This window comes from Anguilla rostrata, chromosome 10 (genome assembly GCF_018555375.3).
Source record: "Anguilla rostrata isolate EN2019 chromosome 10, ASM1855537v3, whole genome shotgun sequence".
NCBI classification, from domain to species: Eukaryota; Metazoa; Chordata; class Actinopteri; order Anguilliformes; family Anguillidae; genus Anguilla; species Anguilla rostrata.
The window spans coordinates 25590763-25618156 of record NC_057942.1 but is presented as its reverse complement, the minus strand read 5'-3'; the positions used below and the strand labels follow the sequence as shown (position 1 = coordinate 25618156).

At 39.3% G+C, this 27394-nt stretch overlaps 1 protein-coding gene across 1 annotated transcript in view; it reads left to right on the top strand.

The window, feature by feature from the left end:
- The window catches only part of tor2a (torsin family 2, member A), a 41305-nt gene that overhangs the window by 5209 nt on the left and 8702 nt on the right, over positions 1–27394 (top strand). The window contains exons 3-4 of the mRNA XM_064297717.1: positions 11160–11335; positions 18476–18603. Of these exons, the coding sequence (XP_064153787.1) occupies positions 11160–11335; positions 18476–18603 (304 nt within the window). The remainder of the gene's footprint in view (positions 1–11159; positions 11336–18475; positions 18604–27394) is intronic.

The following is a 27394-nucleotide window of genomic DNA, read 5'->3' as shown; positions in this document are numbered from 1 at the left end:
AAATTAGACATGTCATACATCATTAGAAAGCTTATACTCTCACCTACTGAATAAATGGTTGTCAATCAAGCCAGACTATACTAAAAAGGGCGACAACGCCATAAACAACTTGTGTGGTATTACGCACAGCTATATTGTAAGGTACCCAGGCATCACAAATGCGCGTATATTTCACAAACGGAATGTCCAAGACAATATATGACCACTCAGTCTCTTCTTTCTTCTTCTTCGTCTTCCCAACGGTGCATTAGCGCCACCCACCAAAATTAAAAACGCGAAAAAAACTAATGCGAAGGGCCCTCTCTAGAGCCTTTTGTCCGTTTTGGGCTACTGTAGAAACATGGTGGTGCAACATGGCGTCCTCCATGGAAGAGGACCCGCTCTCTATGTAGATATAAAGGGCTCATTCTAAGGTAACGAAAACACAACGATTCTTATTTTCATGGGATTATACACAAATTAAAACATACTTATGAATGTTATATTCCATTTCTGCCAAGTTCGTTCCGCTAGATGCCACTAAATTCTACACACTGCACCATTAAGTCTATGGTTTTACATATTAGAACGTAACTAATCCTGATCTAGTCGTCATCAAGTCCTAACAGTAGGTAAATCTGACCTCACATGATAAATAACACAAGAGATATTGCGTTGCAATTATTTACTCAACCAAACCAACCAAAGAAGCCAGCATGCATAAGCCATGGGTGAAAGAGCACCCTTACTGCTTGTTTGGAAATAGTTTTTTAACTCTTTTCGAACTGAAAAAATTGCTTCTCTGAGGACAGATGTCTTTTGTCTTTGGCATACTGTGTTCATCATAACCTTTATTTCATTCTCGGAGGTACAATTGAGGGCCAGGCCCTCATTTTCAATGAGATTACAAAAACATTTAAGACACAATAAGTATAATATAAGATCACAGAATATAGCAAAAGTAAAACCAACATAGTGTGTAATAATAATAACTAGAATAAAATAAAATAAATAAAATAAAGCGCAGATAAGATCAAACACAGATACAATCAGAGACAGGAATGTTAAAAATCAGCAATCTAAACTGCCCATAAGTTGGTAGAGAACTGATTTTAAGCAATTGTTGAAGCTCATTCCAGGAGGATGGGGCACTAAAGCCGGGCACCCACCGCACGCGTATCGGCCGCGAGCGCACTACGCGCGTAACTGAAGCGTAGTTGAAGTACTGTTATTACAACGGCAGCGGGCGACGTCGTCTCCACCAGATGCGAACGCGTCGCGTACCGGCTGCGAAGCTCGCGCGACACAAGCGAACTGAAGCGTAGTTTTTCGCTTCAGTTCTATTTTTTCGGCTTGTCGCGCGTCACGATGGCCTGTTTATACACAGAAATATGCTCTAAAATGCTAGGTATACATGCTCTGATTTATATTTCATCCTTATATTACTGGGGGTGTGTCCCTAGTTACCTCCCAGATATTTTATAAGCACCAAAAAAAAAAATACAAGCCTTTTCGTTTTGTAAAAATAAATAAATAAATAACTGGAACCTGGGGAAAAGGCAAACTTAGTTTCGCTGTCTTATTTTGCGGAGGGGGTGGGGTAAATTTGAAAATACACCACAGAAAGACGTAGCCTATCGCACTTGTACTTCAAAGCTTCCGGTGTTCATGGCGTTGTGGTGTTCATATCTCTTCAAGATTAAACTGTTACTGTCTTTTTCATGATTAGCTGATTTTACTAAATATGATCCTATAAATGTTTTGACGTGAATGACAAGACAACACGGGAATTCCCAATGGTTGATTACGGATTATTTATTATTATTATGATCATTACATATTCTTCATGAAATTGGCACGCTTGTTAACCAAGCAAATAAATTAATACAGTTTGAGATTGATTGTTATGCAGGCTACGTTGCGATTTAAGTTTATGGTAATTCTTGAAAGCGTTTACTTTCTCACGTATTTACGAGTTAACGAAATATTACCAAATTAACAAACTGAAAAAGGTCTCTCACCAAAGTATTCACTTAACCCATAATCAACAGTCCTGAACAAACATGAAATACACGATGTAATCCCACTGTAGACTGCGAGAGCTACTAGGAATATATAGCTTTTACGCAAGCCTTTGCGCGACACAAACGGAACCAGTGGAGACACCCTACGCGCCGCGTCGTGCTGCTTCGCTGTGCTGCTTACGCGACGCTTACGCGACGCGTGCGGTGGGTGCCCGGCGTAAAATGGAATGCTGACTTTCCAATTTCTGACCGAGCCTGAGGGACCTTAAGCATAAGCAAGTCATTTGACCGGGTTAGGTAGGGTCCAGAGCGCCATTCCAACGTCATTGTAATATAAGATGGAAGCATTCCAACAATGGCCTTAAAGATAAACATATACCAGTGTTTATCACGCCTCTCTTCCAGAGGAGACAGACCCACCTTGACGTAGAGGACACAGTGGTGGGTACCGTAACTATTGCCAGCGATATATCTGAGGGCAGAGTGATAGAATGTGTCCAAGCGCTTAAGAGTAGAAGGAATAGAAAGTGTTAACACAAACCAGAATGTTCAAGAACAAACATTTAAATACTGGTGACAGGACATGACTAATTGTGCACTTGCGTATAACAGGTGCATAAGGGTGCATTTCTTTTTTCACAGAAGGCTTCTGCATGTTGGATTGTCTTTGGTTGATTAAATAGTGAAAAAGTTAGGCTATTATTTTATGAGGAAAAGCTTGTGGAGCTAGATCGGGCAGATAGCTCGAGAAGTAAGTGCCAAATCACAGTCAGCTCACATGATGCTGACACCTTAATGGACTATTTAAATCACAAACCTTAACTGTTCACTCCATCTGCCATGCTGTCTCTGCTGCTGCTGCTAGCCAAGCTTGGCTTTTTCTGCATAACTCTGTATTTATGCCTTTCGGAAAAGTTTTTTGCACTCCCACTGCTACCCCAGCAGTGATCACTTCCTATTATCGTTTTGGCTGCTTATGCCAACCGGGAGTGGCAGGGCCTTGACGTCAAAGTTGCATTCAGATAACTCAATAAATATAGCTTAATCTCCTATTGCCCAATTAGCCCGGAATCTAAAAATTTAATTCTCTTAAATTATTGCTTTTTTTGTTCACTGATTCTAGGTGCACTGTGGTAACACCTACAACCGTGTAAAGCTTTGACTCTTTGCACTTGCTGCAAAAAAGAAAGAACCCATCTTGATCGGTAAAACCACTTGAGATAACAAAAGAAATAACAAGGTAGTCCGCTTCCCCAAAGAAGGGCTGAAATTGACACCCCAGATAGATGATTATGGTGTTTTATAATCCAATAATCATTTGCAACAAGTCAAACAACTGCAAATTCTACAGTGATGGTATTGATATTGATACTGATCCCTAAGCATTCAAACTGCTCTTTGTACACAGGCTAGCAAAAGTCATTATTCATTCTGCATTTTTTTTTGTGGAGCTGAAAGCCCTTTCAGGTGCATTTGAAAACGAACTTCAAACGAACTTCAATGTACCATTTTTATAAGAAAGGTGCTTCTTACATTACAATCATCGACAAATTATCTCAATAGGACATTCCAGTGCTGTGAAAATTACCTAAAAGGAGGTACTACTGGAAAAAATCTATCATCTTCCCATCGTGAGTTTTGCCCCTGCTTGGAAACCCCTATATACGTTACAAGTAACCTAGGGTGTTCACACAGCAAGCAACTCGGTTGATGGGTTGCTCAAGTTTACTAGGTAGGGGGAGGCGCAGTAGCTTCCCGTTGTGTCCTCTTAGTGGTCTCATGCAACTACATATTATTGAAGAGAAATAACGGCGTCATCAAAGACGTATATTTGCCATTGTGGCAAACAAGCCTGCCACAGGCCACCGAAGTGGCTTTACTAGGGGCCCTCCAGCACAGAGACACAGGGAGAAGATGTTCAAATAGTCCACTTTATTTACGAGGTTGGCAAGATGTTACAGCCTAGGAGCAGATGTAAAACAGTCATGACAGAGGCTCCCTTTGTGTGGGTGGGGATGGTAGATTTAACCTGTGCGCACTGATTACCTCACTACGCACAGGTGCAGCCACTCCTGTTCCCGGGTCCAATTAGCCTGGCCAATTATCCAATTCAACCAATTGGCCAGGTCTAATTAACGTGGCCCAGGGCAGGTGTGGCTGCTTAAACCAGCCATCCCCACACCACAGCCATATAGCCACATATGTCCTTTTGTTTTTATAGTTATGTCAGACACTGATAAATATTTATTGCTATCTCATTAGCTATATATCTCTCTCACTAGTTAGCCACCTAGCTAGCGACCTCTCCATCTCCCTCACTAGCTAGCTAGTAAGCAAGTTGAAACTGCTGTCCAAGCGTCATTTGCAGACGCTTAACCCTATACTCTTTTTTTGTACCATAATGATAAGTTCGTCCATTTTTCCTCACTGAGTGGAACAATAATTCATGAAATGGTATCATATCGGTTGGAGAATTAGGAAGCCCGAAGCTCTGATTGGCTGTTGACCAATGTTGACAGGCGTTGCTCACGAAAAGTTAAACTGTGGGCAACATTGGTTGCTCAGTTGCCCAGTTGCTCAGTGTTGCTCAGCTACATAGAGAGTGAATGGACTTCCGTCAACGCGGTCGATGAGTTGCTCGCTGTGTGAGAGCGCCGTTACAGTCTTGTGTTCTTCAAGCTCATTTGCATTGCTTTCGTATGTAGTTAACGACTGTCTTCTAGCTGAAATTATGGCTTAGCTAGTCTGCTGTGTACCCAGTTACTTTCACATAGCACAGGTGTGGAAGCTTAGCTTACACTTCATCAATTGCTTATTGGAGCATTGTTTATAGGCAAACACTTGCATAAAAGACACTACAAAAGTGGTGAAGGGCTCTATATTATTGTAAATCTTATGATTTCATGATATATTTTTGTAATTTTCCTCGCCCTGTTGTGATGAAGAGGTTACTGCTTACAAGACTGATTTACTGCAGAGTGCAGGTCAGAGCACGCAGCAAGGTAAAAACCAAGTGGTTTGATTGTTTCTAAGTGAATTTAGTTTGTGTGATAACTAACCATTATGAACTCTTTTTTTAAATAGAGGCTTTCCAAAAAGACAAGGGCAACATTGAAATACAGAGCTTAGTCAAAAAGAAAGAATGGGTAAATAAAATGGGTAAATATTTGTTTTGTGCGGTTCCAGAGGATACCACGTCTGCAGGGCCCAACTTTGTGAAATATCATAGGCATGGTTTGGAAATAAAGGATGTATATATATATTGGCTATGATAATGAATATGTGAATAGGCTAATTGAAAATAATAATTAGCCTAAAATGAGGAATAGTATACAATACAAGTCTTAATCAGAGCAAATGATAATTCTGTGAAGGCTAAACATAGAGGTTAACAGTACTACCAGTTAATGCAGGTTCATTTGTGTTATGGGTTAGTGACATGATTCTCTGTGGTTAGTTTGTTTAATCAGCCTCCTAAAATGAAGTTTTAACAATGTAAAACAACAAGGTCAGGAGATTTTCTATTTCAGACCAACACAAGCATAGCAAAACAAAAACAGCAAGCAGCGGTTAAAAGAACCCAATCAGGTATTGCAAGTTTTATGCTATCCTATAGTTTGATGTCAGTGTTAAATAAAATGCTTTAACGGCAATAAAAGGGGAGACCAGTCCTTGATTCCGTTCTAAAGTGAATTAATTCTAGTCCAAAGCTGCTGCAGGTGCATGATGTTTTGGGAAACTTCTTCTTTGAAGTCGGTGTCACAGCGCCTTTCCTGTCAAGACTAATTTGGATGTACGCAGAAAGGGGACAGGCACTTAATTATGCCTTGGTTGACCAGAAAAAGTTAATGGTGAACCTGACTCATGGGTCAGTCCTGTGGGCAGGAAGGTAGAGGCCACAAACGTTCCTGTGTATAGTTATACATTGTTAAACAGGTTCAATTCCTGGGTAGGACACTGCCCTTGTACCCCTGAGCAAGGTACTTAATCTGCATTGCTTTGGTATATATCCAACTATATAAATGGATGCAATGTAAATGCTGTGTAAAAAGTTGTGTAACTTTCTCTGGAAAAGCGTACCTGCTTAATGCCTGTAATGTAATATTTGGAGTGCAATAAAAATATCCAGGTTTAATTACAGTAAGGCTGGCATTATACGGTACAATTTTTGTGCTACTTTTGTTGAAACTTTGTTGCATTTAAACCATATAGACCCGCTGCAACTCACTTGAAACGTATGTTGAAGCTGTTATGTTCTGAGAGAGAGAGAGAGAAAGAAAGAGAGAGAGAGAGAGCCAACCCAGAACTGACATATAGCTACATTAAAATTGTTGAAAAAATAAATGGACAGAAGAGACAGTAGAATAAAGCATGAAATGAGCCATTGGTCTCTCTTGAGCAGCCTGTCATTAACCCACACACATTTCATTTTTTTGGGGTGAATGTTAATTCAATAATCTTGTAGAAAATCTACAAGCAACATTGGAAAAATGTTCAACAGTTTTCCGACAGCTATAAATGAATGAAACTTGGAAGCTGATAGAAACTCACTGTACAATAATGAAACAATACAAAATGACAATGCATTTATAACAACACAATGTGAAATGTTCATATTGCATGCAACTGATTATTTTGAATCTCATCATATAACTGTCAAATTGCTTGTAATTTCAGTTCTATGCAACTATTACACATGCAGCTGTTTGCACGAAAGTTTCACTGTGTAAAGCCAACATCAAGGTGCAAACCAACTTGCCCTTGGAAGGATATAAAGGTTTGAACTTGATCTCGCAGAGCAGGCAACTTGTTATTTGCAATGCTTGCTAATAGCTTTGATTTTTTCAGGTACAATGAAATGAGGGCTTCTCTGTACAGAGTTGGACATCTGCATGCATGAGCAAAACTCATGATATCACAAATAGGGATGACCCAGTCCGATCCATGGATTGGTATCGGGTCCTGATACCACTATATTTTTTGGATTGAGTATTGACTAGGTCACACCCGATCTGAATCCAATCCTGTCTGACACTACAACACTTAATATGCATATTATTCTTGCCTGTAGCAAGGCTTCGCCTCCATGCTTTCTGACTGTTTACTCTGTTTATGCCAATTGCCTAAATGTGCCGTCGCTCCCGTGAATAAGCATTGTCCATTCGCCACCTCGAATGAGGCAGTTGTTTACGAAAAAAGTTGGTATCTGCGTCAATGTCTGCTGTGTGGAACGTATACAAAGTCTAGCAGCCCTATGGCCAGTTGCAACATTTGCAATGCCGGTGTATCAAACGGCGGCTTTAGCACTGTTTTTTACAATACAACTAATTTGATAAAGCATCCGAAGAAACACCACTGAAAGGATAATGTTGACTTTTCGCTGTTCTTTTTATCTTTTATTGTAATCTTCAAGCTTGGTGATAGTGGTTATACACCGCCTCAAAGTAGGGCTGGGCACTATAGCATACGTTAATTTTAGGTAGGTTATAGCTACCGGTATGAATTTACACAGTAGTGTTTTGTGGTACTATAGTCAATGGTATTTTATTGTTTTTCAACCAGGGAATAAAAAAAATTGCATGTTGCAACAGTAGGCTGTGATTTTTAGGCTTTAGGTTTTTCTCCTGTAATGTGCATTGGAAAATCAAATCCTGGCATACTGTCAATTATATGAAAAATATATGATATATTGGTCATAACACTCTGCTCTACTTCAGAGTCTGTAGCCTGCCGTTTGGTGCACGGTGCATTTGGAGACATTAAAGAGAAAAGGAAATGCAACCAGCCACATTCTGTACCTGCATTTCGGCCTGTTTATTCTCAAGCAGAATTATTTATTTTCTGTATAATCTGTTTAAACTTATTTTGCCCACTGATTTACTGATTTTAAACCAGGTTAGCTGTTAACAAATTTTAAAAAGGCAAATAGCAAAAAATATCTTAATTGGATCTGTATTGTCCGACACTGAATGTTACTGTAGGCCTACTCGAATTGGATCTGGACACTAAAAACCTGGTTTGGGACATCACTAGTCGCAGATATTTTGAACCTGTCATGGTCCACTATGCAAAGATACGCAAATTACAGGAGTGCAACATAATAAAAGTGAAATCTTAGTGCACAGAAAGCTGACTAGTTATAGACATTGTTGTGGCAGTTAGTGTGTTGAACATGGCAGACTGCAGTTTTAGGATGGAATCTCGAGGTAGGAACTTTGTTTCACTTGTTACCCATTCTAAAACAAAAATGGGTGGAATTTGTTTCTAAAAATCGTGGATGTACTAGACAGGATAGATCCATGTTTGTCAGGTGTATTTTACAGATGACTGCATTCAGAACCTCATGCAGTAGTTGTTGGGTTTTGCAAAGAAATTGATTTTTAATCCAGATGCTGTGCCTACTGTATATCCTGGGTCCACAGCAATTTTCATGTTCATAGATTCTGGCATTCTCAATGAGGGTGTAGTTGCGGAGATACTACTAAGCCATTTTCTGTGGAAAACCCATTATAAACAAATTATTTTTTAATACGGAATATTTTTTAAGGTTTTAAAATGCATCTGGAGGAGTACTTTAATTGTCTTCACCTGTGAGCAGTTCATGGGCCCAGTTTGGAATCTTAAAAAAAGCACTCTTCCTTCCTTCCTCCCTTCTTTGAGGCAATCGAACAGGATTGGACAGGTGAAAGCTTGTGCTCCTTTAGACAACTGTCACCTGTCCCTGTGGTCTCTCAAACCCGGTCCTGGGGGCCCCTGTGTATGCTGTTTTTTGTTACAGCCAATCTTGCTCAATCAAGTTGGTTGAACACATATGTTTAAGTTATTTCATAATTTTTTCCTTAAACTTATTAACACAGTGCATGTTTGGCTTGTTAGGGGTCCAAGCAGCAAAGCTGGTGGAACCCTATTGTATCTGTTCGGATTATTATTATTATTATTATTATTATTATTATTATTATTCTTATTTTTCTCCGCTAAAAGTGTCTGAGGCTCAGCAACCATAAGCAACCAAATTTGGCAGGTGGGTTTCTATGGCCCCCCACTACTCAGGCACTAAAAATCAGATGGCCAATCAAGTCGGCCAGATGGTGGCGCTATAACAAATGGTAATGCGTAAAAGGCCATAACTCCCACACCATAAGTTAGATCAACAGAAAACGTCATCCTATGCATCTGAACGTGCTGTACAACTTTGTCATTGAGACCACCTATGTCCGCCATATTGTTTGCCTGCCATTTTCACTTTTTAGTTGGGGCGTGGAAGTTTTCTCCTCTAAAATGTCTGAGGCTCAGCAACCATAAGTTGTAGTCCAACCAAATTTGGCAGGTGGGTTCCTATGGGCCCCCACTACTCATGCACTACAAATCACCTATGTCAGCCAGATGGTGGCGCTATAACAAAGGGTCATGTTTAAAAGGTCATAACTCCCACACCGTAAGTCAGATCAACACAAAACTACAAAAATCTACTGATGCATCTGAATGTGCTCTACAAGTTTTCTATTGGGACCACCTATGTCCGCCATATGGTTTGCCCACCATTTGGACTTTTTCATTAGGTGGGGTGCGGAAGAGCTGGAGCTCCAAATCTAAGTGCTACGACATCTAGTAAACTTCTTTACGGCAAGCGACATCCATGGCGACACAAGTAATCCGACACCGTAGGTCTAGTTTTTAGCAGTGAGGGGACGGTCTGAGCGTTGCGGAAGCAATAGAAGACAGTGCCAGCCATGTAAAAGACCAAGAGTTTGTTAGTACAAGCTTTTTGAGAGGATGTATAATTACTTTTCTTGAGCCTGCATCCATTTGAAGACAGTATCGTGCTTGGACCCCTCCCAACGCCGCTTGCGGCTTTAATTATTATTTGTTTTGTCTTTGGGTTGTTCATTATCTACTGCCTGGCTGTTTCTAGTGGGCAGGTGTCCACACTTTTACCAGGTAGGAACATTCATTCACCTCAGTCTTTACCTCATTTAATGTAATCATTTGCAATTTAGCACCATAAACACAATATGAATATGGGACCTTTTCTTTCATTGCATGCATAGCTATTTTTTAATAATCCCTGAAAACACAAAAAGCTGCCAATTAAGAAAAATGAACAGCTTGTTAAAATTCTAGGATTGCAATTGTGATTGGAACAAAAAACTGTGCTCAGGGGTCCCCCAGTACTAACCTGTCCAGGCAGGCATGATCAGTTATTTTTCACAGATAGGAAGGAGTTAACTCTGCCCTCAAATGATCTGCTTTTTACCCACATCATATAGCGGTAAAATAACTCCCCAAATGACTTTAGTTTCCTACTTATGTTTGAAAAAAGTCACATTTTAGGTACTTTCTGAAAAATGCATTTAAAACTAGTCATCTTAGGTCTGTCATTATCGTGATTCATTGTGCAAATATAGCCTTCAAATGTTTCATTGTGCCTAGTGACTACATTTAGATTTAATTTTAATATTTCTCTGAGAATTATATCAAGTTAATTGGTTACACTCTTTCCTTTGACTTGCATTTTGGACATGATATCCAAAAACAGTTCACAACTCCAGTCCTGAATGGATTTTGTTTCAAGCATATTTTTTGAAATGGCTATATACAGAGGCCCGTTCACTCATGTACAGTTTTCAGCTGTAGCCCACCATTTACCAGTATTGCCAGATCAAGTACAATACATGTCTTAGCTAATTAAATAGCTTTTTGAAGAGTACACTCATACACTTATGACACTTCTTGTCAAGCCAAATTAATTATCAGGTTAAGAATGGGAACGTGAAAGGTTAAATTTGGGGCAGACTATCACTCTAATGTTGTTATTTACAGACAAGTAGCAGTTTTGAGATTATTGGAGTTGGCCTGAATGATCATAGTTTTATCGGTAAATATACCATTTGTATACATATGCAGCAGCAGTCATATTTTTGGCTTTTTCACAAACAAAAATATATCATGACCTCTGAATTATTGACCTGTGCCACTGAGTATTGTGCTTGTGAGAGAATGAGTTGTTAATGTGTGATTGTCTTTACATTTAAATCTGTCATCAGTTTTATATGAGTAGGGCAACTATTTAAATCCTTGAAGGTGTTGATTTGCATTGTGATCTCCAGCTCTTTGCAAATGAAAGTGACACTTCTGTCTCTTTGTCTGTGCCTGCAGTCTGCACTAAAACGCTGGGTGGAGGGAAATCTTACAGCCTGTGCTCGCTCTATATTCATCTTTGATGAAATGGAGAGGATGCCTCCTGGTGTGATTGATGTCCTAGTTCCATTCCTGGGCCCCTCACATGTCGTGTTCCAGACCAACTATCGCAAGGCCATTTACATATTCATCAGGTATGAAGCACTGGTATACATAAAATGTTCTTCAAAACACCAATACCTGTACTCCTTCAAATATGATTAGATGTTGTATTCTGTGTGGCATAATATGTTTCTAGGGCATGGTGTTTTTAGTACTGACACAACCTGGTTCTATCTGGCACTATTTTGTGAAAAACAATTTAAGAATTACTGCTTACTGCTTTTTTGTCGTCCAGTAACAAAATGATAAATAACACAATCTGATTTTTTCCAGCTCAAACCGATATTGAAATGCAGACTATTAATGTTATAGTGTGAGCCTGGAAGAATTTTTGAACTGACTTGCATTTATTTCAATCCTCCACCACCAAGGGCTCTCTGGAGCCTCTATTGTGACACAGGTGTCATACAGTAATTCAGATACAGCAAGTATGCCTGTTGGTTAGTCTATCATCACATAATTAGGTGCATGAGACTAATTATGTTGTTTCCCTTGTATCTTAAGATGTGAAATTAGCCTCCTGCTCTATAGTGTTTAAGCTATTGTAAGACAAACAAAGAAGACAGGCTGTTCACAAGGGCAACAGTGAATTTCACACAAAGGAAAATGCTGACTCTCTAAATTTTGTAATTAAATTAAATTGTTTTTATTTTATTTAGTTTTTTTCATTATTTGATGTTGATATGTTGATGTGTTATCCAGATAATTAAAATAAAAACAAGGGCGCAAGCTAGCTTGTGAGGGAAAGTTGATGTTACCTGAGTTGCTGGTTAGCATACTCCAGGCAGAACAACAAATATTTATTGCAAAATCGCAGATAGAGCTAACTAGCTACTTAAAATCTGTACAGCAAATCAAAGCAGTTGACCTAAAGGCAGTAATTTTAAGATTAGTTCTGAGCAGTTGTGGTACACAATATGTTGTTAGTTAACATAGCTTGCTAATGTTATATCTATTCTAGCTTTATTAACCATGACTGCACATGTATTATTGTAGCTAACTTGCATCTGTGAATGTTTCACAAGCTCCCTCTGTTGCTCTACCCATAATAATGCCAACTGAAACATGAGTAAGCAAGCAATCAAGGTAATGTAAATGAAAGCAAGCAAGTAGTTTTTAGCACAGCTGATAACTATGTACTAACGAAAGTCAGTAAGGTCCACAGATTGATAGTTTGCCAGTTACTGAGTTAACCACACAGAAGAATACAGTGCTTCCTGTATTTGGACGGTGACGCAATTTTGTTGTTTTGGCTCTGTAGTCGGGCACATTGTATTTGAAGCAGTAAATATGGTGTTAAAGTAAGGACTTTCAACTTTAATTTGAGGGTATTTCTATCCATGTAGAGTGATCCATGTAGGAATTGCAGTCCTTTTTATACATAGTCCCCCATTTTCGGGGACTAAAAGGAATTTGACAATAGGCTGCTCAGTTGTTTCTTGGCCAGCTGTGTGTCATTGTACCATTAGTTCATGTATGAGAAAGCTTTCAGAAGGTCTAGAGTTGATTCTATCTGTGGCATTTGCATTTGGAGTCAATTGCTTTTGTCTCTCAACATAAATATCAAAGAAATGTCTGTGGCTTTAAAGCAGGTCGTCATGAGGCTGAAAAATCTGAATAAATTGATCAGAGATATAGCCAAATGAATGGGTGTGTCAAAATCAACTGTTTAGAATATTAAGAAGCAAGAATGCACTGGTGTGCTCAGCAATATCATAACACACTGGGTAGGCCACATAAAACCACTGTAGTGGGTGATGGAACACTACTTTAACTTGCGAAGAAAAATCCCTTTCCAACTGTAAAATATATCAAGAACACTTTCCAGGATGTAGGCATAGATTTGTCAAAGAATAAAATAAAGTGAGGACTACACCAGCATCACCTGGTGCTAAAAAAAAAACATGTAAAAGACTAGAGTTCTGGAACAAACACTTATGGACCAATGAAATGAGTATCAATCTGTACCAAAGCACCCCCTCATTTATACAACATGGTGTTATGGCTTGGGCATGCATGGCTGCCACTGGAACTGACACACTTGTCTTTATTGATGATGTGACTGCAGATGGCAGCAGCAGGATAAAGTTTGAAGCAGTGTTTCCCATACATTGACTTCATTTGGGTGGCTCGCCCAAATAGAGTTGCCCCTACCGAAAAATATTTTTTTGTGTGTTTAGTTGTTTATTTCCCCTGTCAAGTTTCCAGTTTTCCGCAATGCAAATGTATTTCTAAATAAAAAGGCATACAGTTGAGGCCAACAGTTGACATACACCTTGGCTAAAGACATTCAAACTCAATTTTTCACAACTCCACACATTTCATGTTTCCATACTTTTCCTGTGTTAAGTCAATTAGGGTATCTACTTTATTTCCATAGGAGGTCATTTCAAAATAATAGCTAAGAGACTTATAGAGAGATTTATTTCAGCTTTTATATACTATATCAGATTTTCAGTGGGTCAAAAGTTTACATACACTTTGTTAGTATTTGGTGGTATTGTCTTTTTATTGCTTAACTTGAATCAAACACTTGGGGTAGCCTTCCACAAGCTTCTCACAATACTTCGCCAGAATTTTTGCTCATTCCTCCTGACAGAACTGATGTAACTCAGTCAGGTTTGTGGGCCTCCTTGCTCGAACACGCTTTTTCAATTCAGTCCACAAATTTTCTATGCGATTCAGGTCAGGGCTTTGTGATGGCCACTACAGTACTTTCACTTTGTTGTCTGTAAGCCATTTTTTTACAACTTCAGAGGTATGCTCAGGATCATTGTCCTGCTGGAAGACCCAGTTGCGACCAAGTTTTAACTTTCTAGTTGATGTCTTGAGGTGTTGCTTCAGTATTTCTAGATAATCCTCCTTCCTCATGATGTAATCTATTTTCTGAAGTTCACAAGTGCCTTGTGTGTGTGCACGTGCGCGTCTGTGCGTTTGTGCGTGTACACAATCTAAATATAGTAATGTCAAACGTTTAGGTGACTTGCCAAATTCCCAATCCCAAATTCCAATGGGCAGAATGAAGCAGATTCATGCACTGTCTTAAACAGGAATGTTTTGTGCCACACATAGGCCTCATTTATGACTGTTGTTCATTATCTTCAAAATGTGCCTATTCTGACACTTATGAAAGCATGACATTGAATGGAAACATGAGCGAAATATGTCTTTACATTTTTTTATATAAAAAACATTTCTTCTCCATTTGTTATTCTCAAAGTGTGTCAGAATTATGCATTTACTTGACAAAATTTCTAAAATATTCTTCTGGGTGAAAATACCCCCAGACCCAGCTACACCCAAACCCCCCCCCCCCCCCCCAGGACTGAAAACAACAAAAATTGAGTTACTCTCCAAATACTGTAGATATTCTTGTTAGATGCTGACAAGAGAACATCCAGCTGTGGTTATTAGTCCTACCTATTTGAAACTGGCTGGTGTTGAGTGGCAGATGATGAAAGAAATTGAGGAGAAACAGTTACCCGAAACATTATTTCATTTGAGCACCTAAATTACAGATAGTCAAGGCTAGATGAAGAATGACCACTGAAATTTTGACAACCTCTCCAAAATTTTAAGCAATTTTAAGGCAGGGGATATTATATGCCATATCATACATTTCAAGTAGCCAACCTGCTACAGTATATCTTCTGAAATTGCTACTTGCAAATTATATGATGTTCAGAATAGGCTACTCAAGATACCAAATAGATTTTTGATAGAATAAACATCTAGTATTTTTAAAAACAGGCTGGCTACTATACTATTCTTTGTTCCTCTTGCTGTCTGAGGAGTAGCTAATATATTATTTATCCATTATTTAATGAGCCTATTTAAAAACCCTATTTGCGGGCCGTCTGGGTAGTGTAGCGGTATAAGCACTCGCCTACCACCTTAGAGACCCAGGTTCAATGCCCTGCAGCGGTACTTCTGGCTTGGTCAGATGTTCCTATGAACACAATTGGGAGTGTTCGCGGATGGGAAGCCGGTGAGGGTATGAGTCCTGACCGTTACATTAGCGACTCTTACTAGTTGGTCAGGGCGCCTGTTCTGGGGGAGATAGCGTGAACCTTCGCACGCGTTACGCTCTCCTAGTGAAACTCCTCGCTGTCAGGGGAAAAGAAGCGGCTGGCGACTCCACATGTATCGGAAGCTGGCATGCGGTAGTCTACACCCTCCCCAGACTGACAGAGGATAGCGCATCAACCAGGACTGTGATACACACGGGGAATTGGTATAACGACTAAATTGGGGAGAAAATGGGAGAAAATGGCAAAAAAACCTATTTGCATCTCTTTTTTTTTTTACATACAATACATACATACAATTACAATGACAACATCTGAATGGCAAGATGCATAAAAATGTAAGAGAATTGCAACTAAATACGTGTACTAATCAGATTAAAACCAGGTGCACTTCTCAGTGATAATATTATTATTAATATTATTAACCTCTTAGCGCAAAGCCCCTGGTGGTCGGCACGCCGGCGTGCCGAGATTACTAAACTCAGACATTCGGTGCTACTGCAACCAAAGTATGAGTTAAAAACAGAAAGTCTGTTTCGCAGCCCCACCATTGTCGCTCTGATCGTTCATTTAACACGCACCCCCTCCCTGCAGTCTCATCTACAAAACACCCCCCACCCTTGACATAATGGACAATATTGTCTATCTTGGCATTCATAAAAATATTCTTTCACCACTAAAAAATCATATTCCGTCATAGCAACAAGATAAACCCGACAATAGCCCAAAGATATGCCTATACAGCAGTGAAAACGCTGCTCACTGAATAACAAAATGAACGAGAAAAAGTTTTTTTAAAATGATACCATGTCATTCTACAGTCAATATCTGGGACTAAATATTGAATAAATATACAACCTTACTGTTGGTTTTACGTGTAGAGATGTCCCTTTTGAGACTGCGTGGTCATATATTGTCTTGGACAATCCATTCAGGAAATATACGCGCATTTGTGATGCCTGGGTATCTTCCAAAATAGCTGTGCGTAATACCACACCTGTTGTTTACGGCGTCGTCGCCCTTTTTAGTACAGTCTGGCTTGATTGACAATTCATTTATTCAGTAGGTGAGAGTATAAGCTTTCTAACGATGTATAACATGTCTAATTCTGCTTTTGTAATAGCGTTTTATAGGTCAGCGTAACCGAAAATGTTCTTATCATCGCATTCAATTACGCATTCTCTGTAGCAGTAAAACAAAGACGCAGCTAACAAAATGTTGTCGACGATTTTTCGTAAATTCTTGGAAAATACTATTATTATTGAGGACTTCTGAGCATAGCTAAGCTATATGTTTGCTGATAGACCTAGCTGACATTGTTTACTGGAGCAAAACAGAAGCGAATAGAACAGTATCATTTATTTACTGTCTCTGTCTCCATCTACTGAACATAGATGAGATTTCATTCATTGCTATGTAAGTATTACTGCTCAAAATACTTTGGTTATATACGTTATTTTTGAAATTGAGAGTCTTTAAATAGGTTCGTGGTATTATATAATGTGGATATGTCACACTGTAATGTAAGCGTTAGTTAGGACTGCAGTGTTTGTGAAGCATGCAACGGTGATGACATAAGAGTTGGAACATTGCCAAAACGTGGTGGGCGGTTGAAAATTGTTTTCATGTCGTCCCATCCCCATACAAGAAAACATACGAGATCACAGAGTATAGAAATACATACAAGAGTTAATTATTGCACATTTAGGTACTGTACCGCATTGTGTGACAATATTTTTGCATAATTTTTTTAATCTGATAGCAATGTTCCATCTTAAACCTTCATAAGGGGCTCATTTATATGCTTTATAATGGACAAAAAGCATTATATTCAATTTTGGAGATATTTTGGATATGTTTCTGGACCCCTAGATATTTTATACCACTGTACTGATGGAAGGCCTGTAATTCCCACTTGAAAATTATGCAACAGTGATTTTCCTGAGTCAAAACAGTTGATTTGTAGTGAAATACGTGAATATGTTGTGATTTACAGCAATGCATAATTTAGACATTGTGGGTAGATTTGGAGATGCTGGGTACACTGCTTAGTTTTTGCTTCATACATCTATAGTAGTTCTACATATCCACCCTTAGATTTTATGAACTTGTGGTCAAGAAGTTTTTGATTTAGCACATGTATAGTTTAATCTGCTGTATATATGCAATCTCTCAGTATTTCATTGCAAACTTAAAAAGTTCAAATTCATTTTAGATTTTTTGTCAAAACAGTTGCATTTGTGGCACTTTATTTCTTCCAAAACTATTAATATAAACTAATCTGCATTAGTATTGTAAATTGTACAAATGTCTTGCTTCATTTAAGCCATTTTTCAAGCCTCTGTGGTGTTCACATCTGGAGTTATAAAGCTTTAAATAGGGTACCCTCTAAATGGGCAAGGATTGACCAGATTTGGCATACGCGCAAAGGGGTTAATTATCTTGGGTCATTATTTGATGGTAAGTTGAGCTTTACAAGCAACACATTTATAAGAAAGTGGTTTATGCATGGTTAGTAACAAATGCCGTGCAAAGGAGCTAATCTAATTGGTCGTCAGCTAGTCAATAAAAAGGTTAACAAAGGGTTGACTATTGATAATTTTTATGAAACAATGCCATTTCGACCTTAGGACTTAATGCCTCAATTTGGGGACTTGTGACTTCTTCAGAGTATTAAAATGAGACGTACACAAGACTTTCCCTTTATTACTTTGGGACTTATCTTAGAGTTGAAAGTCAACAGTTGACTTGTGACTTGCATAATTGTGACTTGAAAGCCGGTTTTAAATTGAAATTTGAAATTTAATTTAAATTGAAAAGGCCAAAATGCCAATGTGATGTGAACAACGTCCACATTCAACATCAGAATCTGTTTTGGGCACCTACGGGGAAAAGTGAGCTACGTTTTCCAGATATTCTATCAGACATTGATTGGAATCGAGACGAGTGAGCCTTGGTTGACTGATTGAATCTATTCTTGTAATTCTTGCTGTAAGTTTTTTCGTTCTTACAGTAATTTTAACCAATGCTTTGAAGAATTGTAAATTCAGTGATTATGTTCTTCCTTTTTCAACAGTGCACACACCAGTCTGGTAATTGAATTAATTTTTATATTTACTGATAAAATTGCTTTTGTAATTACAGCACTGCTGGACAGGAGGTCATAAACAAACTGGCCCTGGAGACAAGGCAGGCAGGAAAGGAACGAGAGGATATCCAGCTTGGGGACTTGGAGACTTCCCTGGCGCAGGCTGTGTTCCACAACAAGAACAGTAAGAGCAGGAACTATCCAGGTTTATTTTGGTACTAGTAGTTTTCAAGGGTCCATAATGTTGTTCTCAACCTTTGCTTAGCTGTATCTGGAATTCATCACTACCTAGCTCTGTAGCCACACCCACCCCTCCCCACACAGAAAAGAGCACCACACCCAGAAATGTCTCAAACAGATTTTATAATAAAAAATACAGGTAAAGGTGCACAAAATTTAATATAAAGATAGAGATTGCAATTGTGTCATAGATTTTCTTTAGCAAAGTTATTTTATAATATTTTAGACTTTTAGACTTTAGACTTATGTCATTGAGAATATTGTTCCAAGTAAAATTCCCTGCATGTTATCATAGTTGGTCAATAAAAATGATCCTTTAGAGATCCGATCAATCAGTGTTCAGAATATCTTAGCAGATACTGAGAGAGACATCGGTACTCCATTAGAACTCTAATCAACTGCTGCACTTCTGCACTTTTGCAGTATTTCACTACCAATTTCAGAATCCATATATGCAGGCAGTGAGATCCGACTGATCAGAGTTGACCGCAGACCTGAATTGTTCGCTTTGATCTATAATTTCATAGCTGGCAAAAGTATTGACTTCACAGTATAAATGTGACATTAAGAATCTGCAATGGTGAAAATGAGGTAAATTCACCTAAGAGTGCAAAAAGCACTCTTAATCACCTATGTCATAACAATGCTTTCCAGCACACTCTGCTTTTAAAAATGGCACTATACTGTATGGCTTCACTTAAGCTAAATTGTACGTACAACTTGGAAAGTCAGATGGGTAGGTTTACAGAGGATTCAAATGTTGTTTCAAACAGGTAAAAAAAAAAATGCATGATTGACATTTGACATTCCCTCATAGGACAGGTCATAGAGATATTCTCCACAAGTGAATACAGTGCAATAAATTAGCTGACAAAAATATCATATTTGTCTCACCTGTTCATTCATTGCCCGTTTTTGGGCTCCAAAAATGAGTAAAATGCTTTTTGTGCATTATAAAGTGTGTAAATGTGCCCCTTATTAATGTTAAAGATGAAACATTGATATCAGATTTAAAAATAATGCAAAAACATTATCACACAATGTGGTACCGTACCTAAATGTGTAATCATTATCTCTCATATGTTTTTCTGTAATATATGTATATATATATATAATATATGTAATATTTTCTTGTATGGGGATGGAACGACATTAAAACAATATTCACCCTTCCACCACGTTTTGGCAATGTTGCATGAAAGACAAATCCTACTGAATTACCAACGAACGCTTACGTTACAGTGTGAAATATGCTCATTATAAAATACCACTAACCTATTTAAAGACACTCAATTTAAAAAATAACGCATATAACTGAAATATTTTGAGCATAATCACTTACATGTTTTTATTGACAATTAAATCTTATCTGTGTTCAGTAGACAGAGACAGAGATGCTGTTGTTCTACCCTTCTGTCTAGAAAACAGTATCAGCTGAGTCTGTCAGCAAGCATATGCCTTAGCCATACTCAGAAGTTCTCAAGAATATTATTTTCCAAAAAATGACGAAACTCATTGGTCAAATTTTCAGTGTCGGGTTTTCGGGTTCAGTGTCTGCCGCAGAGTGAATGCATAATGCGGAGATAATTATTCACAACTTTCACTGGGCTTTAAAATGCTATTCCAAAAGTAAAATTAGACTTATTATACATTGTTAGAAAGATTATATGGTCACCTACTGGATAAATTGAGTGTCAATCAAGCCAGGATATACTAAAAATGGTGATAACACCGTAAACAACGTGTGGTATTACGCACAACTATTTTGGAAGGTACTCAGGCTTTACAAATGAACATATATTTCACAAACGGATTGTTGAAGAAAATAAATGACCACTGAACTTTGAAAGGAACATCTTTACGTGTAAAACCAAAGGCAAGATTTTATATTTATTTCATATTTAGTCTAGGGCTGTCAAATGATTAAAATTATTAATTGCGATTAATCGCATGATTTGGTGTAGTTAATTGCGATTAATCTCAAGTTTTTTATTGGCTCAAACTTGAATGATTTTTTCCAAGTGAAAAGCAGTGTATTGTGTTGTAGCCATATGAATGGAAAATATAAGCAGCATTCAAATGTATTTTTTTATTACTTTTCAATCCAATAAAAAAATCCAATATAAAGTTATTTGTAGCCACTGCCTGGGCAATAACATTTTCATAGTCTCTTATCTGGTTTGTTATAGAATAACATTTCAACAGACAAACAGGCACCTTTTGTAGCAACAGTGATGAACCTTTTCATAAATCAGTTTCTTTTTCCTTTACCAGGTACCAGCAGAAACATAAAATATTTTTCTTGGGGAAAACTCAAAACAAAACAAAAACACTTTCAATGATGCAGGCTGAATAGTTACACAAAGACAAAATAAACCTGACATTTTCCTATTCCTTTGCACCAAGCCAGTTGCTAAGACATACAAGCCTACTAACATTTTCAGATGATAAAGCAGCTTGCTTCTTCTGTACAATATGCCCAGCAAGGGAAAACAACCTCTCACATGGTATGGATGTGGCAGGTGTTGCCAAGTACTTCCGTGCAGTGCAGGCCAGCCTGCTGTGTGACCCTGCATGTTGTGACCACCACTGTAGCGGACAGACCTCCATACGGATGGTGGGCTCTGCTTTGTATCAGTCCACACACTTCTCAATCGAGTCTTCCTCCTCATCAGAATCAGACTCTGAAGCAACCAAGAGGGCTGCCTTTTTCTTTGGTGGCTCTGACGTTGTTGCTTCCACAGGTTGCTGTGCAACAAGCCTCTCTTCCTTGAGTAAGTTGGTGACTGAAGCCCACACCTCACCCCTCTCAGCTCTGGGTAGACACTTGAGGTCCTTGAATCTTGGGTCGAGTGCAGTGGCAATCTTCAGATATGTGACATTGGTGTTTCCCTTGCGCTTCTCCAGGTCCGTTGTGAATGTCAACTTGAATTTTACCATGTAGGCAGGGTCATCATCGGAGCTCTCCATCACCCGAGAGAGATGGCAAAAAGTAGGCAGCACCACAGTGCATCAAACAATCTAATCTCCTCCCAGAAGTTCAGTCAAGTACCTGTAATAGAAGAGAATTCAAAATCACTTCAGTCAATAGTGAGAAATCTATTAAATTCACTGACTCACAAATACACACACACCATTAAACACTTCCTCTACATGTTCACATTTCATTCTCTCTTATACCATCCTCTCACGCACACACACACACACACACACACACACAGACACACATCCAACACCTCCTCTATTTCTTTCTCTTTCTCTCTCTCCCTCTCTCTCTCTCTCTCTCACACACACACACTCACTCACATACACACACACACACAGACACACATCCAACACCTCCTCTATTTCTTTCTCTTTCTCTCTCTCCCTCTCTCTCTCTCTCTCTCACACACACACACACACTCACTCACACACACACACACAGGCTGTCCATGACACTGAAGATTCCTCACACACACACACATAGGCTATCCATGACACTGATGAATACACACACACACAGGTTATCATGACACTGAAGAGTACACACACACGCTATCCATGACAGTGAAGAATATAAAAGCCTACCTGCAGGGCTCCAGTAGTGTCTACAACTTCTGCAATTTCTCCAGTTCAGATGTTGTTTGCATGTCTATGTTGGTTTTCTGTAAGGTCAACATCTCTCAATAGTTAATTTCTGCGGACGCTTTTTACTATTTCCAGAATTGAATTCCATCTGGTCGGAACGTCTTGAATAAGCGACTCCTTCTTTTGCCCGTTTGCAATTTGTTGTTGTGCTAGCTCTGCAGCGTTTGCTGGACTGTATTTGAAGTGGTCAACGATTTTTTGGCATTTGGCTAGGGCACTGTCAAACGGGCTGTTCTGTACAGACCCTGTGACAACGTTGGAGACAGGTGTTCAAAAGGCAGCTGTCTCGCAGCTACAATCATATTTCTTGCACTATCTGCGCTAAGTGTGCTAACTTTCTTTTTGACGTTCCACTGCTTTGCAACATTCATGAAATGCTCGGCGCATGTTTCAGCGTAGTGCCTCTCTTCGGTTTTCATTATGGTCAGAGCATGTGAACGCAGTTTCCAATGTTCATCAATATAATTCACTGTAACCCCGAGGTAATTATGGTTACCCAGCGATGTCCAGTAGTCTCCAGTGAGAGAAACAGTTGTTGCATGTTCCAACTCCACCACTCGTGTAGCCCTCTCCTTTTCATACAACTTGTGTATTCTTGTTACAATCGTGACTCTCGAGGGTAACTCCTACGTGGAGTCATTCGATGCAATTGTAATAATATTCCTCAGGCCGTCATCTTCCACAATATGAATTGGGCTGCAACTTGTAGCTACCCTCTTTGCTATGGTATTTGTTAGCTTGCCGGCGTTGATTTATCTATACTTCACCCGCGAAAGGCATCTAGCGTAGTCTGCCGAAAGTTTCCTCCACTGCTAGCGTTGGGTGTTTTGCTGGCGTCAACGGTGTGTTTTGCCTGTAAATGATACTTGAGACTTGAAGTACTTCGGTGATGAACAAATTCAGCCTGGCAGTGGCTACAGATGACTTTGGTTTTATCGAGAGAACCATCGAGGAGAGATTTATAATGAAATTGGCCATTTAAAAGTCCTGTAGCCTTCTCCATTTCTACGTCACGTAAGCAGCTAGGCTTCAGTTAGCTTAGACCTACAGATGCTTCAAAAGGTCAAACTACGAAATTGCATTAATGGCATCAAAAAAAATTGTGGTGTTAATAAGGTAATGCTTTAGCGTTAACTTTGACAGCCCTAATTTAGTCACATATTAGAATGTCATAATATAATTGTACTATAATTCCTCTTGTTTATTTCAGTGTTCAGTGAACAACATTTTTAATGGCTGTACTGGCATACATTTGACTATTGTTGGCTTTTTCTTGTTGCTATGCTGGAATACGAATGTTTAGTGGTAAAAGAATGATTTTATGAATTCTCAGATAGACACTATTGGCATGGATGGGGGGTGTAGTTGCAGATGAGACTGCAGGGAGGGGGTGCTTGGTAAATGGTGGAAAGGTGCAACAACAGTGGCAATTAGAATCTCTGTTTTCGGCATTGTTGTTCCGAATCGTCTAGTAATAAAGCTAGAACACAGAGTTTGTGTTTTGATTGCAGGAGCACTGAGTTGAACTTCTTATGACGCCAGCATCATGGCCACTAGGCATTTGCACCAACAAGTTTGAAGATTGTTCCAACTGTACGATGCAAAATATCTGAAACCAGCTTTCCAAATTCAGTAGAAGGACGAGGGACTTTAAAGAGTATCGCATCACAAAGAAAAAATATGGCTGACACTTCCGGTTAGTTGATGTAGAAAGAAGACGAATGTCCAGAGGGTCTCTCGATTATTCGTTTATTTCCTACTCTTTGAATGTCGAGAACTTTATCTAAATAACCTGAAAGTTAACTTTAACACTTATATAGTAGTTAGAAGCACAGAATGAGCAAACAGAAACAACCCAGCGCTCAAGTACCACTGCAGATGAGAGTTGCTAGTATTAGCAGTAAGTTAGCCACAATGGCCGCGACTGCTCCCAGCAACAGCAGCCTGCACGCCGATACCTTCAACTCCGAGGCGGTCTCCATAAGCAATCTAATTTCTGTGCTGGACAATCAGCTGGCTAGTCTCACGGAAGACATGCATACTCCGATTCAAGAGTCGATCAGTCCCCTGCAAGCTTCGGTGGATAACCTACGTGCTACGGTCAGCACCTGTCAGGGGCGCCTAGCCTCCGCTGAGTCCCTTGCGGGCGAAAATTTGAGCGAATCAGTCGGGCCGAGACGTCCATTAAAAAGCTACAAGCCGAGAACGCTACACTCTGGGACAAATTGGACAACATGGAAAACAGAGCATGCAGGTCTAACCTGCGCATTGCGAACGTCCCAGAGGGAATTGAAGATGGGCAGGACCCAGTCAAGTTTGTGTCCGGGATGCTGAATGAAATCATGGGTGACGTCTTTGACAAACCTCCGGAGCTAGAGCGGGCGCATCGCTCGCTAGCACCGAAGCCCAAACTAGGAGACCCCCCCAGAAGCTTCATCGCGTGTTTCCATCGACATCAGGAAAAGGAGCGTGCTTTACGCTGGGCCAGGCAGCACGAGCTGAAATTTCAGGGGAAAGTCCTGAGAGTATATCCCGATCTGAGTACCAAAATTTTGAAGAAGTGCGCTGCTTTCAACGCTGTGAAACATGCCCTCTACCAGAAAGAAGTACAGTTCCGCCTGGTGTACCCTGCCCGCCTCAGAGTCTTCTTTGAGGATCAGACCTTCACATTTGAGACGCCTTCGGAGGCTCAGGCATTCTTTGACCGTCGGATTGCCACTCCGAAATAATCATCATTAATACTCGCCCTTTGTGGATAGCCGGGTAGCTAATTGCTGCACGCATCAGATCTGACTGTGCTGCATTGTATTTACAGTAGCCTCGCTAGCCAGCCTTTTAAACTCACTTCGCTATCGCTGCATTTACAGTGAAGGCTGGGCTAGCTCGAGCTTTTGGGTGGTTTCTCTGGATTTATAATCCAGAGATATTTTGTCTCTAATCGAAACCAAATGTGACTGGTGTTACTTTAGTCCTTATCATGCAGGGCGTTGCTGCAAACGAGCATCCATGCTCAGCGAACCTACCCTGGGTAAATAAAGGTTAAATAAAAAAAATAAAATAAAAATCATTATATATGGTCTTTGCGGCTAACTTTGTAATTATTATTTTGTGCGGTTATTGTTGTTTCATCTAAGCTTCTGTTCTGCGGGATATAACTAGCCAGTCATGAGCGTTGGCTAACGTTGACGGTACAGATCGTTTGTATTAGCTCAGTGGTGCAGACTCTATACTGGGGCATGTTTCCTCCGCACTACGTGTAACTGCAATGGTGCTGGACAATCTCATTTTCTGTGAAGTACTATGGTGCGTTTATTTCAAATCCATCTTAGTTTATTACTGTTCTTTAAATTTGGTACAGATACCCTTTGGGATGTATCTCACCATCTCAGAAGGGGTGCCCAAAAATTCGGACCCATTAAAGGCTCTTTAAAAGTGAAAATCCAAAATGGCCACCAGAAAAGACCCAAGATTCCTAAAACGTGATATAATTTAGACATTTTGGCTTATTATGCTAATGTTAGCTTTTACATTTATAGTAAATAGACAAGTATTAAAGGATTTGCCCAAGATAACCCATGAAAATCTTCTTAAATACATTTTAAACAGCTTTAAACACCAAACATAGGCTTAAAAAATAGTCAGAATGAGATGACCTTCCTAATGAATGCTTTTCTGAGTGGTGTATTTTCAATGGCATATATACATAATTGTTTTTAAAAGCTTTTAAAAGACCCAATGAATGATAATCTATAGATAATTTATTGTGAAAATCTTCATATGACCAGAGATCAAGCCCTCTATTGGGGCACAACTCATTAGCATTTTAATGCCAAAAATTGGCTAATTTCTTATGTTGTGGATAGAAGCACACAGTTGGGTGTAGATACTATTGGGAATGTATAGAAATGTCTTATCATTGCAAAAAAGACCCTGGACTGACCCTGGTCTGACCATTGGGGTAGGGTGGTGGGGGGGTATGAGGGGACAGGGCTTAACTAATCAATAAAGGCAGTATATCAGAACAGTGCTCAGTGACTCGATTAGCCATGTATTTTGTGTTGGAAAAAACATTCCCCCTGGATTATGAAGTTCACATTTAGCATGTAACTATCTTAGGTTAGTTTCCCATTGGCACCGAATAAATAAGCTACCGTAACCTATACTGTTTACAATTTAGGTATTTAGCAGACGCTTTTATACCAAAGCATGTTGAACTAGGTATCAGCAATCTGTGAACACTGGGAAAAAAACCTGTTAGCTCCTCACTGATAATAACACAGAAGGGTGCTGTTTACAAAATGCAAACAAGTTCTATCTTCTCCACGGTTTCTTGCTATTCGTTGAATTTGTTGTTTAATCTGGTTATCCAACTTATCTATCGCCTGCCTTGCTAGATAACTGGTATTTTACAGTTGATTATGGTTTGCTTTGATCACCATCAAAAATATAGCATGTCATTTCTTGCATTAGCAATTGTGCAAGCTAATCTGTTTGAATAGGGGTTTGACTGAGTAACATTAGCACGTTAGCGTGCTATTAGCAAATTGTGAGACAGTGAGTCTTAGGAAAATAGCACCTTTTTGCTGATGGGATACCGTATGCATACGGACGAGGGGTACATGGGGGTGGGAGGCATGAGGAACTCATGACAATTTTGACAATCCAGTGCAGATGTTTCAGGGGCTCTCCATGTAGGAATTTTCATCTATCGGAATGACTGGAGATGACACCTGTGACACATTGGCTATGTGTCTGTGATTTTGAAAAAATCCAGTATTTAAGTTATAATCAATCATGTCATCCATACTGCCCCTGTCTGTCAGTGTTTTGAACGGATGCCAGCTCTCGACATTGAACTGAATCGGTTTCCCTGCTGAATTGATTAATACTCTGAGATGCAGACATTTGTAAATGCATGCTGTCAAAGTGTAATGGGTATCAGTTAAACCCTGTCTCTCTCTCCTGGTTCAACCACTTAGCCAGGAATCGAACAGTTTTGCATTGCTGGAAAGATACCCCTGTGTTCTGTATGACAAGACAACTGACATTGAAAAGGTCAATGATCTAAAGAAGGACCTGTTTTCTCAAAAATGTCTCTCAATGGA